Source organism: Vanacampus margaritifer, chromosome 9 (assembly GCF_051991255.1).
Source record: "Vanacampus margaritifer isolate UIUO_Vmar chromosome 9, RoL_Vmar_1.0, whole genome shotgun sequence".
NCBI lineage: Eukaryota > Metazoa > Chordata > Actinopteri > Syngnathiformes > Syngnathidae > Vanacampus > Vanacampus margaritifer.
The window spans coordinates 10,117,964-10,135,219 of record NC_135440.1 but is presented as its reverse complement, the minus strand read 5'-3'; the positions used below and the strand labels follow the sequence as shown (position 1 = coordinate 10,135,219).

At 37.9% G+C, this 17,256-nt stretch overlaps 1 protein-coding gene across 5 annotated transcripts in view; it reads right to left on the bottom strand.

The window, feature by feature from the left end:
- The window catches only part of cep192 (centrosomal protein 192), a 46,154-nt gene extending 29,144 nt beyond the window's left edge, over positions 1–17,010 (bottom strand). For 3 of the 5 annotated variants that reach the window (XM_077575365.1, XM_077575368.1, XM_077575366.1), the window contains exons 1-9: positions 4,911–5,120; positions 4,208–4,450; positions 3,739–3,846; positions 3,393–3,550; positions 3,115–3,176; positions 2,765–2,906; positions 551–669; positions 329–418; positions 98–250 (exon numbers count right to left, since the gene is read on the bottom strand). In XM_077575365.1, coding sequence (XP_077431491.1) covers positions 98–250; positions 329–418; positions 551–669; positions 2,765–2,906; positions 3,115–3,176; positions 3,393–3,550; positions 3,739–3,846; positions 4,208–4,380 — 1,005 coding nt within the window. In that variant the 5' untranslated portion in view covers positions 4,381–4,450; positions 4,911–5,120. The other 2 variants (XM_077575370.1, XM_077575369.1) reach the window with 2 other exon arrangements.
- Positions 17,011–17,256: the final 246 nt, after the last annotated feature.

Sequence of the window (17,256 nt, the reverse complement as noted above, 5' to 3'; positions counted from 1 at the left end):
ATAAATTACCTTAAAAATAACAATGCATTATTTCAAAGTAGTTTGGCATCTGTGACGTTGTGAATGTCTTGATAAATATTTCTACTCCGTTTCTCACCAGCTGCCTGGAGATGCTTGGTAGTAGCTTGGTTCTAGTGGAACTGCTTGTCCGTTTGGCACACTCAAGCTCATCCTCAGTGTCCTCGTCACTGGCAGGACAGGAGTCCATACCCGTGGCAGCCAGACGAACAAAAGGCATCTGGAAGTTGTCCTAAAAAAAGGGTGAGAAAAGGTGTCATGTTAAAAATGTACATTTTCAAGAGTCGAATGTGCATTCATTTACACTCGCCTGATCATATTCATCAATGATCTGGTGTTTGTGCTGTTCAGGTTCTATCGAACTTGAATTTATTTGGTCACCACGCATCTGAGGCAGCATCTAACAAAGACACCAATTAACAAATTGTGGCATCAATTGTGAAAGGAATATGGATATTGGGTAACCTTTACTTTCTAGTGGTGTACGCTACAGTATAAAAATAGGTCTGACAACCAAATGTTTCATTCTTACTGTGGTACTAGGAAGCTCTTGGCCCTCCACTGTGCCCCTTTGCATTGCAGATGGCACCAGATTTTTGAAGTAGAGCTCCAACTCGTCGTCGGGCAAGTTGTTAAAATCAATTTCATCATCTGGGGATTATACACTCAATCAAAACCTTTATTTAACCAGAAAATTAAAAACCCTTTGAGACAGAGATGTCCTTCTTCAAGGCTGATGTAGCCAAGAAGACAGACCACATTTCACATCATAACAACAAATGATACCACGTATACACAAAAAAAATGCAGTACTGTATACATAAAAGTAAACAAAAAAGTACAGTGGACTCACACTATGGATGATGCCCATTATAAATGCATTGAGAAATAAGCAAATACATTTAAACCCCACAAAAAATTGATGGAAAAAAACTGGGATAAGTCTCTGATTAGAATTTTCCACAAAAAAACTGGGGTTGAGCAAAAACAACATATTAAAACTATTACAGCAATTACATATATATATAAAAAACTGTAAATAAGTGAAGAATCAGAACAATCACATACTGTACATACAACTATCAGTAGATTAAAATCCACTCAGAATGGATTGCAGTCAATACTCACCAAGTGCACATAATGCAAGCACAACAAAACAGCAGCAAAGAAAAGTGCTATACGTTAGAGATGGGGCAACCGGTATCAAGAAATTCAGCAACCTTTCGTTAAAAACTACACAAAAAGAGACCAAGGCCAGTTGGGTTGACTCCCACGGTCATTCCTGTACTAAGGGCCAAAATAAAATAGGCTTCTCTTACTGGCCTCAGTTCACATGAATCAGCACGAACTTAGAACACATATTGGAATATCATCAAGACTAGCCTTGCACTAAACAAAAATATACATTTGACTTTAAATCAAGAAACCACCTCTAAAAAAAAATAAAAAATCATCAGAATCATTCATCGACCTAGTGTAGAAAAAAAACACACACAAATAATTGTTCCCCAGTAGTATTGACTTAAAATAACTATGACAAAGAAAAACATGTCACAGAAGTACATTTTTCTAAAATTAGTTATATTTATCTTGGTCACTATTTTTTATATTGCAAATAAATGGCATTTGAATATGCGTGTGTACACTGTCTATGCCCACTCTTAATTACCCATCTTTACTGGTACGACTCTCAACCATTCCTCAGTGTCAGTAACAGAGCTTCTATCCATAAGCTCCATCTATTCACTGTGAGATCGTTGTCGAATGACATTGCGTGCAGAAGAATAAGGAGCGGACATCACCTCACGCCCAGCTAAATTAGCACTGGAAACCTATCTCAAAAGAGGGCTGTGTGATATGGCCAAAAATTCATATCACGGTATCAATTGCATACCTTCATGATAACAGCATATATCACAATATGAAATTAAAGATGCATTGTGCATTTCAAAAAGGTAATATTAAAGCTTTTTCTACATCATGCATGCTCCACCGATACCGAAGTGAGTACAAAGAGCCCTGACTTTTTTACTCTGAATGTGCCACACTCCATAGTTTCTTGGGGGAGGGCAGGGCTGGAGGGGTGGAGGGTGATGTGATGCTCGTCCCAGAGAACATTTCATTAGCATTTAACACAACTGGGATGGAAACTGGAAAATAGCATTAAAAGCCTTCACTGCAACTTAATTCTAGCCATACCCATGTGACAAGCGTACGGTGTCACACAAGCACTTATTGGGGGGATTTGCGATTCCATTTCAATAGCTTAGCATTTAATTAGCACAGCTGGCCATATTTCACTTGATATCATGATAATGATACATACAAAAGTGAAACTTTTTCACTCCCATTAAGGCGACGATTCGTGACTGTAGACACCTGGTGCAAACTTTTGCCTCTGCATCATATTAGCCACATTAGCTTTGCAGCTCGTAGGTTAGTAGAGGCTGCTCCAGAGTGGAACAAGCATTCCGCAAAACAAAAGTGATGCGGGCATGACTTAAACATACTTTATTCAGAGTTTTTTCCCCCCCATTTTCTCTTGTGGCTACCCATACATTTATGGCATTTCTGTGGCACTAAGCATTGCACACGAAAGAGGATACAATCAATGTCAACGTCTTCTCTGGCAGACAAACCAGTCTTTCTAAACCTTTGGCCGAGACCGCTGAAGCTTCCCCACAGTTAATTTAAAATTCAGTCAATTTAATATACACCAAGAGCAACACATATGCATTAGTCATACCTGTAATGTCACTGTCCATGCTGTTGACAGACATGAGCCTTTCATTTTCAATAAAACTGACACTGCTGCCACTGAAATGGTCACTGTTCAATGCTTCACTTGGCACATTCTTTTTCTCAGTCGTGGTTTGCAGGAATGGGACCTGTAGTACAATGTTGGTAAAATTACTTTCTGTTACAGACTACAGTCCACAATCATCCAATCAACTCAATCAATTATGTCCATCAATTTGTGCAATGATGGCTTTAAATAAATTATTTAATTATTACTTCTTTTTTTAGGAAATTAATCATTGCAATACAGTATTATAACACTAAACACTCCCCATTTTAGAGGGAAAAAAAAGCTACCTTTGTATCTGTACAATCCTTTTGTCCAAACTGAGCAAATGTTAGGAGGCCTGTTGAAAGATCTGACAAAGAAGGAACTCATCAAATCATGCCAATTTTGTGCAAAATATGGATCAACTTGAACACAAGTATACATTTAATACAGCTTCCATTTGCTATTTCAAAAATATATATATTATCATCAATTATCACATAAGCATAGGTATGTCTTTCATGAATAACAAAGTGCCAATAACATTCAGGAATTAGGGCAACTGGATAAACAGGAATGCACTTACCCGTCGAAAGATTTGTGTGCCTGCCTTGGACTGAGCCCATTTGAGTGGGAAGAAACCCCAGGAGTGAGCCGTGGTGTCTGGATGCGCTTTCATCCATGTTAATCTTAACCAGCATTTTTGATGCACAATGTGCCGCAATAAAGTCATCTGCATTTTCCCTAGATAAACATTAATATAATACTCAAATAATTCCATACATTCAATATAAAACAAATGTACACAATGACTCCAGCAACCGTAATAAACCTTTGCAGCAATACAAAAATTAGAGCGCTGACTGGGAATAGCCATGCAAGTAGGAATAACATTTAACACGAAATGTGAACTCGGTAACTCTTTTACTCACATGTCATCCTTGAAGCTGAGGGCAAAGTGGGGCTGCTTGTCTACACATAGTTGTGAGTTGGCCTTTTGCAGCTCGCTTTCGTCGAGGCATGAGGCGGCAACACCATCTCTGTAAAAGATGACAATAGGGTGACCTCAATAGCATTAAAATTAAGTTAAAGAGTGACTATCTATAATTAATAAAATGTATAATTAAACTGAGTAGGCAAATATAGACCATCTCAACACATCTCAGTATATTCCAAGAATATGCAAAAGTAGGAGTAGCCTTAATAGAAAATCTTCCTAAGAAAAAAATTGTAATACAGTATACATTCTTACTCATTTCTACATGCGTCAGTAACAATACTTCCCACAACCTTGAAACCATGGTTTGTTTGGGATAATACAGAAGCCTATACAGTACGATGATTCTTAAGGTAAAGCATCGTTACAAGTCACATCTGTCCAAAGCAGACGTGCGCTCCCACCTGTTTTCAGACTGAGGTCTAATTTTAGCCACTGTAGAAGCAGCCACAGGCAGTCCAGGGCCTGAATTCACTGTTATATTTCCCAGAGTAGCACGGCCATTGGTGCTGTCCAATGACTTGCCAAGGAAACTGGGAAAGGCTTCATCTTCTATTCTGTAAAAGCTTTCTGCCATTTATTTGAACAATTAAGGTCGTGGCCCAGTTTTACTTGAGGACTACTCAAATCATGAGCATTTGGAATACCTAGAAAACATGAAGGAGAGAAGGTTAATATTTAATAGGGAATAACCATCAATTTATTGTACAAAGTAGTGTGGGTGAGTAATCATAGTAAACTTATCAAGAAGCAGGGTGTTGCTATAACCAATCCGTTAAATACTAAAAACCTATCAAAATATGGCCTAATTAATTACATCTATTCGCTTAACTCACTGATGTGCAATGTACCCCAAAAAAAGGCATTCAACTAGCAATTTAGGCAATGAGCTACCTTGGCTTCAACGCTAGCTCGTGGCTAAAAACAAATCAGATCAGGTTTGTTGAGCTCACGAACCACATCTCTCAACAGGTTACCGGTAAATGGCGTTGGTTTACACAAAACCACTTATTACAAGAATGCTAAACTGAACTAGTACTTTCAACCCCTCAAGATTAAATCATAACGTACAGTGTTAACAAGTAAATATTAGTTGGAGTCACTCACTTTAATTCAGTGCCGTTCAACTGCGTACGAGACGAGGGCCCTCGAACCTCAATTTCTTGTTTGAATACTCGAGCAAGAGCGTGCGGCGTGAGCTACAACTTAAATACACTTTTTGCATACACTGTGCAGTTTGCAGCCTCCAAAACGTCGCAGTTACACGAAACACGACAAGTTTAAAAGCTGAACACAGCGCCTGAACTCCACAGGAAGCCCGCCAGAACGTCATCTCGTGTGGGTGGGACTTAAGTTATTATCATCATTTGATTGGATAATCACCGGAAACGTTCAAATTCATAATTGGACAAAAAATGTGCCATTTACAGCAGAAACGACTTGAAACACTGATGACAGTCAGCCATTATTTATCAATCAGCGGTACTTAATCCTTGCTGATACACGACATTAAGTAACTAGCATTACAGTATACTGTATCGTTTAGTTGAGCAAAACTACCATACATTCTTCTGGCAGAGTTTATTACATAATTTGTTCTACTAAACAGCTGCAAGCAAGACTCAAGACAGCTGCTTGCAACTGCAACACGATTCCAGTTACTGTAGCCAAGCATGAACGAAACGAAGAAGTATCTTTTTTCTTCAAAACATTTTTTAAAGCAAAATGATCTGCACATGTGTGATCTGTTCTCCTCATCGGTTAATGGTAAACAACAGAATTGCAGAATGATGTTGAATACTATGTTTCTGCATTTTTCTGTTTCACATTTTTCAGTAATTTGAAACATAGTCCAGAGTATATATAAATGGCTACATGTGTGAATGAAAGGTCCAGTCTTTAGTTTGATTTCTGACAACAAAAGTTACATAAACGCAATGCTTACTGTATATATTGCATCCTTCGTTAATTGTGGTTGAATACCTTGAAATGTCTAGCAATGATGCATTATATGATGATTTATGTAAAATGCTTACATCCCAACAAATAAATTGCATATGCGATGACATCAGAGCAATCTGAACGATAGTGAATGCTGTCATCTAAGAAGATATGAGTGACATCATTGTGGCATCACGGCCTCTGTAGAGATTACTAAAGCCTTCGCTGCCCCGCATCAATGTGTCTTAACCAGTCACGTACTGTAACCATCTTTTTTTATTTTTAACATATCTAGTAGTCCTTTAATGTTTCACTTATTTAACTGCTGTACCTTAAAAGTAACTTTATTTGTGTTGTTGTTGTTTTATTAATCATGCAAACAAAGGGGAGGAAAAACAAAATTAAGGTTTATTAAATTACCTAGATTGATGGATGTTTAGTTTAGTGAGCAGTGGCCATCAATTTAAATAAAATATTTGCAGGAATTTACCACACTTATGTAGGATAGATCCTACCAAGTAAAACTAAGTATTTTTTTTACTGTCTTGTGTGTGTATTTCACACAACAACACAATAAGTTGGTGAATTTAAATACAATCTAACACATCAACTGAGATGGACAGAATGCTCCATTCACATGCTCGCTCAGTCATTTGTTGCTCGGCACAGTTCACAGGGCTCAATCAAAACAAACACAGCCTAGTTAAAAACGTTGTCATGTGTCATTCAGGCCCACTGTTAGACTAGAAAATAAGCATACGTGTGTGACCCACAAGGGATAGACAGTCACCAGGGACCTTTAGGGGTGAGATTATGATGTTTCTTGTATCAAAGGGATGAGAGAGATCAAAGGGTTGAAGGCAGTAGCTTCTTGCTTGATATGTGAACAGATACTTCTGTGTAGAGACTAAAGTAAAGAGTCTTGCCTTTGCTTCCTCGTCTCATTATTTACCATATCGCCACACATACACACTTCAAAATGCAGCAAAAATGATGGTGTGCCTGATTATTTAGAGTATACAAACTGTGTGACTGTCATAATGTATGACTATTCTGTTTTAAATATAAATTAAGTGAAATAGCACTGTCTGGTGGGAAAATAATAGTAATGTTATTATTAGCTGAAGGAAGCGTTTTTGCGCCCTTTATCTACCATGTATCCAGTTTTCACAATAAAATTACATGGGAAGGTCTTTTGAGAGAAATGCTTGGACAGCTTAGCTAGAAAGTAGAAGCTTCAAGTGGGGCTCTCATATAAGTCCAGTATGCTTCTGCTTATTGTAACCTCACAAACAAATGTTCAGTGGTGTCTAAATTTCCAGCATGAACTAACATGAGGTAAACAGTAAAAGATCAGCAGAACTGAAAATACGTACAGTTGGAATCACATCTAGAAAATAGGACCTTTTTTTTTTTTTTTTACCAAAGAGGAACTGATCCACTGAAAGACACTATGACACTGTATGATGTAGATAAAATTATTGGAACATCCCCTATTTTGAGGCCTGCTATATGAAACCTCAACCCCAACACAGTCCCTTTGGTGGTTATTTCAGAGTGAACAACTGAGGATTATGTGGGGAGAAAAATTTATGATCTGATGGAAACCAAGGTTGAATTTTCCACTGATAATTCTAAAAACGAGCCTGGTGCGAAAAGACGGAATGAAATGTCTTGGCCTCAACCCCAGTGAGCACTTGTGGGATCACCTTGGTTGTTATTAAGTTCATGCAATAGTGACAAATATAACCATGTTGGGTGACTTTTGACAAACGCTGCTTGAAAAATGGGATGCCATCCCACACAGTGCCTGTGTCCAAATTGACAAGACTGGGTCCGCCGAAGGCCGAATTTGTCGGCTGCAGGACGTCACTCCCGGTGCGACTCGACATCACGCACGGATTTACACATGAATGGACTGTCGGTCAAAGCGCTACGACAAGCAGCATTGACAATCCATTCTAATATAAGACTGTGCATGCAGTCGAGTCCCGACGGGAGTGACATCATGCAGCCGACAAATTCGGCCATCGGAGGACCAAGCCTTGTCAATTTGGACACAGGGAATGTGTGGCCAGCATGAGGAGGAGGAGCCAGGCTGGCTCAAAATTCCCTTTAATAATGGTACTGTTATATTAATAATGAATGTCATTATGTGAGGACACTGATCATGATTTCACACAGTAATTAGGAAACAGATGAATATTAATATGCAACACTTTATTTCTATAAATGGTCACATTTCGCAGATTACTTCTACAACATTCCTAGGAAATTATAATGTCCCATCACTAGTTAGTTTTTTTTTTTTTTAGAACAGGCTAGCGGGCTACTCATGCGGTACTTTAGGTGCCCGCATTTCTACAATGTTCATAAAAATGTAATTTATTTTAAGGATTTTAACACATCTTAGCCAGGGGTGCCATTAGTTACGGAGGGCACCGTATGTACATGTAATGTGATTGAAAATATGTGAGCTGAAGGGGATTGTGCACAAAAGACGTCTTCACTATCCATGCACAAATTAATAAACATTGTACTTAAAACAAAAGGTGCTTTAACAAAGTCTTTGCTTGACGGTGGGCACAAACACAATCAGCAAATTACAAACCTCCAACTGATTTTGTCATTACAATGTCTTACACTATTTTGTGAAGTTTTAAAATACTGCAATTTATGGTGGTCTGTTTTACATTATAAAATGGCATTAGTTAAACAGTATTTCTTTAAATTTTTAATTGAGGTTGTTAACATTTTACTATTTCATTTTATATTTTACCTGTTTCAAATTTAGTTATAGTTGTGTAGATGTAACTATGTTAACTTAATATAGCTTGATGAGTAATGCTTTTGTCCCCTTTGTTATCTGTTCTCTTTTCCCAGAAATGAGAAAGTTAATAAGTTTCTTTTATTTATCTAAGAAGTCTAGTTTCTGTTCGTTAGAAATCCGGTTTTTGAAAGTTTAAGGACGAGCTAGCATACTGGGAGGGGAGAGGCGTTTTCCTGGGAAACATTGTTTTTTCTAATAAAAGTCCCGTGTCTGAGAGAGACGACACACATTTGGACAGAAACATGGCTTGGTGAAAGTCCCTTGTGTCATCAGAAACTTTCTGATTAAAAAACCTTGCAAGGACCCTCTTCACGAGATCTCAACTCTTGATTTATTTGAACACGCAAAAGATTACAAAAACAGGTAATCTAACAAGGTCTTATGTCAAGCAGCAACTTATGGAAAAACAAAATTTTGTCAAGAGTTGCCAAAACCGTTGCTTTGGCAATACAGTACTACATTTTTAAAACATCTTGTAATTTGTGTGCTTTCCTTTTACCTGAGAAACAGTTGTCTGACAAAAAGCTTTGAATGAAGCAATGTTGGTAGCTATTAGCTATAGTATGGCATTTATTTTCATGTAAAAAAAAAAAAAAAGATGAAGACAAAAGTCCACACCTTAATAAGAAGTATATGCGCGGACCATCTCTCCTACAACATTGTTCCTTATTTGTAGCATATACGCAATTGATTAAAAAAAATGTTATTGGCCATCAGACTCTGATAAAGACACTTGTGATCTTGAAGAACGTCTGCATGAAACGGACTGTGGCTGAGGCTGATTGTGCTCAGCATCAAAGTGCTCTACGAGTGAGGGTGGCGGCAGCAGGTGACCATGCCCGGTTCCAGCTCTGGGAGGATCCAGAGGGGGAAAGAAATACCTGAAGTCACAATAAATGAGAGAAGACAAAGACAGGAATGGAAAATGGACACGCAGAAGTAAGTAGAAAATGGCATAAAAAAAAGGAAGTCACATGTATAAAGTACGATGACAAAAAGGGATCAAAGAATGGCTTTAGTTATGTCAGCTGAGACCAGAATGACTACAAAGTTAGGCACCCAGAGACACAAAAAAATCATGCAGAATGCAGTGACACAAATAGCAATGCAGAAAAGGCATTAGTAATATGCAGAATGTTGTATTTTATCTTCAAAGGGGTATTACAAAAATGGTTGTAAAAGTAAATAAAGCACTTCATGTTAGATATATTTATATATATATTTTTTTTTAAATGTAATGAAAACACATGATATAAGGACAAAGGCACTGGTTACAGAGAGGTTGCGAGTTTTAACTTTATTAGATTTTAAGCAATATGCCATGAGTGGGTGATGAATCAATACACTTATTTATGTTCTGTGTGATCCAGAAACTATATCATGAGATGATACATTGGATCTGGACATTCATGACATCATCTGCATTTTAAAACAAGTGTTTGCATTTGTACAAAACTGATTTACACTTATAAATCTGGACTTTGGATCTAATGAAAGGTATCAAAATCAATGTTAGCTGTTCCCCTATGACACGTTACTTCACATTCTACAATCGACACTGTTTTTTTTGTATTTGAAATAATAAGCACAACTTTTATGAACAGGTTTATTTCACTTTACATTGCATGGTGGTTAGCCTTGGTACACTGCAAAACAGAAGCATGGGATTATTAACAAGCATCAGTACAAAACAAACAAAAGAAATTTAAAACAACAACAACAACAAAAAGATGTTTTGCACAGGCTGAATGCCAACAACCTGTATGCTGGCAAGCCACAAGCCAAGCTCTTTGCATGAGTGCAGTTTGGCTCCAGGAGTTTGTCAGTGAGCGGTCAGAGTCCCAGACAGTGTGAGGCATACCGGGGTTGTCAGTTCGGAACTGGCTCGGGTTGGGATGAGTGAGTGGTGTCAGGCAAGCCACACCACCTACCTTCCAGCAGAAATTCCATTTAGTGCATTCTGGGAGGTCTGAGCCGAAGAGCCCACCACAGTTCTCATGGCTGTGGGTTGACCGGATGAACCAGTTAGGGGGCTGCCGTCTCCCTTAAGGATGCCTGTGCACTTCCAGTTGTCCATGTAGTTGGCTAAGGAAGGACATCAAGTTAACAGTGGTAAGGCAAGGAAGGTCCAGTAATCACTTTTCCCAAAGCAAAATGAAGGTTCAGTCTAGCCTTCTGGCTCCAAGTAGTATTCTATTCCAAACAGTCACCAGCAAAGGACACTTTAATATATAAAATCTGACAGCAGTCTACAACACTGGGAAGAAAACAAAAATCCAAATAAAACGGTCCACAATAGCTTCTGATAAGCGCTACATACATACTCAAATGTTTAAAAGTTATCGACATGTGGGCATGTATACCTGCTGCATGTTCCGCATGCGTGGATGGATCCAAGACACTAATAATATAATAATAATAAATAAATAAATATAAAGTTGTAGTAGTACACAACAAATCGGTCATTGTTAAATTTCCGGTGTTTGATCAAATATGCAGTAAGCAGTGTTATTTACAACACTGTTAGGATAAAAAATTACACTGTCAGAGTAAATTTCCTTGAGTGTTGGGGTGGATGTTGGGTGTAACCTGAATAGCACTACCTTGTTTAATTGACCACACCCTCATTTCCGGTGAAGGAGAAACGTTCCAATTTTCCAACACGCTGTCGACATTTCAATAGCGATATATTCAGTTGTTATTGTCGGGGCGACGTGGATCAGTGGTAGAGTGGTCATCTCATAACCCTAAGAGTGTGAGTTCGATCCCAGGCCAGTGTGACTTTGTCAAAGTATCTTTGAGCAAGATACTGAACCCCCCAGTTGCTTTAAGCCCAAATGTAAAAATGCTATATAAATGTAACAGCAACATTGACGAAAGAAAAGTGTAGTTTGACTTAATTTTTTTTAAACACTGACACTAGTGCTATACACTCATAAGTGTTTAAACACCAGGGTTTAGTGTAGTTTGGCTGAATTAAATGTTTAACACTGACAGTAGTGTAGAGTACTTTTAACACTATTCAGTGTTTAGCTGTGTAGATTTTTAACACTATACAGTGTTGGAGTAACACTGATTAAGTGTGAAAAAAGTAACACTTTAAAAAGTGTATGATTCATACTCATTGAAGTGGACACATAAACACTTTTCTATTGTTAGATTTAGCACGATTTTGCTGTGTAGTAGAGGTGTTAGAAAAAATCGATTCGGCAATATATCGCATATATTACAGCGCGCAATTCTCGAATCGATTCAATATGCAGCCGAATCGATTTTTAAACATCAATTTTTTAAGGGAATATTCAACAAAACGTCTTACTTAGGGTTAGGATTTACACATTAAGCATGGAAGAATGTTATATTATTGAAACACTAAGTCTTAATATTTAATTTCAGTGCTGTTCAAACATGAAACAGACTGCAACCGGAATTTTCAGATAAATACATTTTCATACAAATCTTACAGTGTACATGTACAGGTTTACTGATTAGCATTTTCTAAATTTGAGTTTAAAAAACGATCGCAATAATCACTTTATAGATTCGTATCGGGCTTAATCGGTATTGAATCGAGACCTATGAATCGTGATACGAATCGAATCGTCAGTTACTAGGCAATTCACACCCCTACTGTGTAGTATTAGTAGTAGTAGTAGTGGTGGTGGCAGAGGTTGTTGTAGTAGTAGCAGTGGAAGTAGTAGCAGTGGTAGTGGTGGTTGTATTAGTTTTTGCAGTGGTTGCAGTTGTAGTGGTGGTTGTAGTAATAGTTACAGTTGTAGTAGTAATAGTAAGTAGACAGTGGTAAGTAGTAGTAAGATGCTAACCTTTCCATAGACGCACACAGCCATCATCCCCAGAAGAGGCCAGCAAGGTGCTGGTGATGTTCCAGCTCACACGCCACACTTGGGAGTTGTGGTTGTCAAACTGGGCGACAATCTGCACCTCAAACTTGGTTGGTCCTGTCGTGGTGCTCTCCTTCCTGGATGCAGATGCGCAACAAGTAAGGGCTCCGTGTAATGTTGCAATGTACAGTTTATCTGATCTACACATTTAATATGTCAACTCTAAAAAGGCAAAAACAGAAAAAAGAAAAAAAGCACTGATTTAGTGACCTTAAAGGGACAAGCTTAAAGATCCGGACATCTTTTGTCGCAATGGCGAGGACATGGAAAGATCGTCCCAGGTTTGGAGCAAATGCAATGTCATGCACTGCATCTGTGATGGTCATCAGAGTCTCAGCTTTGGCATATTTCCTTTTCCACATTGGCAGGAACAAAATGTTAAGTTCATTAAGTTGCCGGTTAATAAGTGTTGATTACGCTGGAAACAGTGCGACAAATAATATTGAGCGAAACCTTACCTTGTGTTTTCATTGTACTCATAGATCTGGACTTTGCCACCATATGTCACGTTGCTGTCGTCGCTCCCCACTGCAAACATTGGTGGGTGGGCCCGTGAGCTAGTTGGGGGGGGGATATACGCAAAATAAACTTGATGTATTACAATTGAGCCACATTTAAAAAGGTCCAGAAGTTTGTCTTTTAATAGACACCATGTTTGAATTGCTTTAATTGAGATAAAAAATAGACAACCCTGATAAGGCCATTCCTGAAAATGTGTAAGTGTATACCGAGAACAATATATGCAGACCTTGTAAAAGGGTGATAAGTAAGATGTTCAGTAACCTTGTCTCTGGCATCAAAAATAAATTGTCAGACATGAAGCCTAATTGCCATTACTGTACACAATACCTTTAACTTTCAGTAAAATGTTGCTCTAACCTGGAGGGGTTCCAAGAAATGCAGCTGCAGCTGAGTTTGCACGAGATTTCATGCTGCAGGGACCATTGACTCAGGTTCATGACATCTGGAGCCTCGTAGATCCTCACCACTCCATCCGCTGAACACGTGGTCAGCATTAGGCCCATGTGTTTGGGGGCAAATTTCACATCAGTCACTGATGTTCGACTGTCCACGAGCGTGGTTCTTTTGATCTAGAAGAGAATAATGAGAGAAACGTCAGCGTCTTGTGAAAATCGCATGAGACGTCAGCAGTGACCATCTAAAAGATGGACGGGCTTTTGTGTTACTTCTGAGGAGCTTTTTGTTTTAATGTTTATTGTATTGTATTGTATACATAGGGTGCCATTGATTACAAAGAGGAAAAAAACACTACAGAAACAAAAATTGACATTAAACATGTGGAAGCAGTGCACACAACATGTGGTCATGTGTCAAAAAATGAGTAAACATATTTATTTCAATGTCTTATTATTTACAGTGGTTAAATTACATTTACTCTAATGATAGATAATGGATGAAACTTTCTGAAATGCTTCTTAAAATGTCACAGGTACAGTTACCATATGTTACATTGCCATAAAACGTGGAATAATTTGGATGTTGCTTTTCAAGGACACTTGATTAAAACATTTTTATAAACCCAAGCAGAAGAAAGTACAATGTTCTGCTTTGTTTGGACTACAAGAGAAAATGAAAAGTGTGAACGCAGCATCTAATAATGTTGTGTTCTTCATGGCCAGCTGTTGACACTCCACCTTAGGTCATTCTTGTGATACACAACACACTTTTAATATCTGAGTTTATTAAACTATAATCTTTCAATTCTGTCACTGAAAATTCTCGACAATAGAAAAAAAAAAGTGCAGTATGCAAGCCTCTAAAGCGCACGACTGCCATCTGCTGTTCAACTGATGCTTTCAACGATTTTAATCTAGCACAAAATAAATAAATAAAATCACAGATTAATTAAATTACATAAAGAGAAACCATAGCTTGGGGTGTGAAACGTTCATCCTTATTCTGTGGCTCTCTGTGACTTTCAAAAATACATCTTGAGTATGTCATTTAAATTGAAATGAGTAATTTGAAGACTGTGGTGCTCTTGTAACATTAAAAATATTTGTTGCTCAGAATTTGTGTCACAATTTGTGCGATATCAAGCCCCGATGTGATGACTGTGCAATGAGGCTCAAGAGTGAGCGTCACATTAACAATAAAAAAAAAATTACCAGTTTGAACTGTTTGAACAGTTTGAATTTTTGCAAATACATATTAAGTACATTGTTAAGAGAAATAGTATTTTTTCAATTTAAATTGGCAGCTGACTGTGTGCGCGTAACACAGGGATTACAGATGGAAGACATCCAGAAGCAGATGGCATTTTTGGTTCGGTGTGGATTTAAGTTTGACTTCAATTTTATGAATTTGAGGACTCAAATAGACATTGATTATTTTATCTGAAAGTAAAGTCCAACCAAGTGTCATGTTTCAGAGTTCAAAATGTTTTGTTACATACAGAAATTCATATTTTGTGTTCTCTGTAACAGTTCATTGATTTCATAAATGCAACACACAGGCAGAAAATAAAAACACTATATGCAGTTTATGCTCACTTTTTATGTTAAAAGGTTTTTGTGACTCCCGTTTTTTTTCTCCTTTGGGGGACAGTCCAAATAGCTGTTTAAGTATTTAGGGTTGCTGACATCTGCCATAGCCCATGATTAGAGCTCACGTACCATTGCAGACTAGACACAAAATGTTAATGGTATCATCATTGAAATAAAGCTGTGATCTGTGCTTGTCTGGCAAGAAATCTCTAGGACAGATGGACAACTTGTAATCGAGGACAACAGACAGTACAGGCCAAAAAATTGGACACACCTTCTCATTCAATACATGCTTCATTTTCATGACTATGTACATTGTAGATTCTCACTGAAGGCATCAAAACTATGACGACAACTATGACAACTAACACATTTTGAGTTATGTACTTAACAAAAAAAGGTGAAAATAATAAAAATGAATACATAAATAAATAGCCACCCTTTTTGTTGATTACTTTTTGCAAATTCTTGGCATTCTTCTCAATGAGCTAAGAAAGGTAGTCAGTCACCTGAAAGGGTTTTCCAACAGTCTTTAAGGAGTTTCTAGAAGTAAGAATGTCAAGAGTATGCAAAAGAAGTAAACAGAGCAAAGAAGGGCTATTTTGAAAAATCTATCATATAAAACATGTTTTCAGTTATTTCACTTTTTTTGTTTTTTGTTAAATACATAACTCAACATGAGTTCACACATAGTTTTGATGCCCTCAGTGACAATCTCCAAAGTAACCAGTCATGAGAATAAAGTAAATGCATTGAATAAGAAAGTGTGTCCAAACTTTTAATTTTTGATGATACCATCTTAAATATTAGACATCCCTTCAGGGGCAGTCATGCAAGAGCCAAACAATATTTTGTCATTTTACTGACCCAGTGGCTCTGTTTGTCATTTGACTCTCCTACAATCTCTTCCCAGACAGCAGCTGTCCTGTCAAAGGAGCATGAAGCAAGAACTTGTCCAAATTCTGGATGAGCCCAGGTCACTCTCCACACAGATCCACTATGCGTCTGCGAGCAGAGAGAATATGAGCTTGTCAAGGGTATCCCAAATAAAAATACAACTGATGCATACAGGAGAGACTGCAGCAAATAAGTAAGCATGTATATTGATTTCATGCAACTTTCTACGGAAATGTTGCTACTAATATTGTATTTTAAATCATGAAACAACACACTGCATGTTCATACCTTCCAGCTGGCAGTGCAGTGCCACTCTCCATTCTCACTTTTGTCCCACACCTAAAAAAAATAAAAATAAAATAAACAATTAGGACCTTACCTCATGTTACTGTCTCCGAGTCCACGCAATCAATATATGCCTCTTTCCCCGTTAATATCAAATACGACTATGTCTGGGGATACATTTAAGTCTTTACTCGTGATCATAAATTTGGATTGCAGGCGATTTATGTACGTGGGATATGAGACAGCGAGTTTACTTGGGTTCGGAGTACTCTTCTGTTACAAATGTGTACAACATAACCTAGCTTGTATGCTACATGAGCCAAACTATTACCGAAGAAGCGACCTTATTCTAAAACGCCAGAATTCGCAGAACAATAAATGCATTACCTACGTCTGTCTGCGAATTAGCAAATGCGACTAAGTACATTGAGAAGTCAGCATTACGTATTGGAACTGTAAGTACAGTAGTCAACGAGGCTACTAAGGCTAACACGAGTTAACTTACTTTGACACTTTGGTCACTGGAACAAGTCGCCATTCTTCGGCCATGAAAATCATACGACACATCATGAATGAGATCTTTATGATCTGCTGCAATGCTACGTGCAACAAACATGTTTGCAAATAAAAATGTAAGAGGCAGCAACACACTCAAGCTAGTCTGTCATGACGTGAGTATTTGTTGGCGGGCAACAACGAAATGAGCGAATGACCACACCACATGTGATTACTACTACTGACCACAGTGGGGCGCATTTGTACAATTTTTTTTACGCCTTTTGTAACGAGGAGGAACAAAATTGATCAAATGCGGCCATGCGACAGTGCTTGTAACGCACCGCTTTTACGTCGCTTTATAATGTTTGACTTAGGCAGGTGTATTGAAAGGTATGAACAGTCACTCTTTTCTTTTCTTTTCTTCTTCATCTTTTTCTTCTTCTTCTTCAACGGCTGCCTGCAAAATTGAATGGTGCATTACCGCCACCCATTGATCTGCAATGGTTACTGCTTTTGCTAACTGCGATGAAAACAAAAACAAAGCAAAAATAATTCTGCTGCTCTCAAAAATAATAAAATTCTTGTTTACGTTT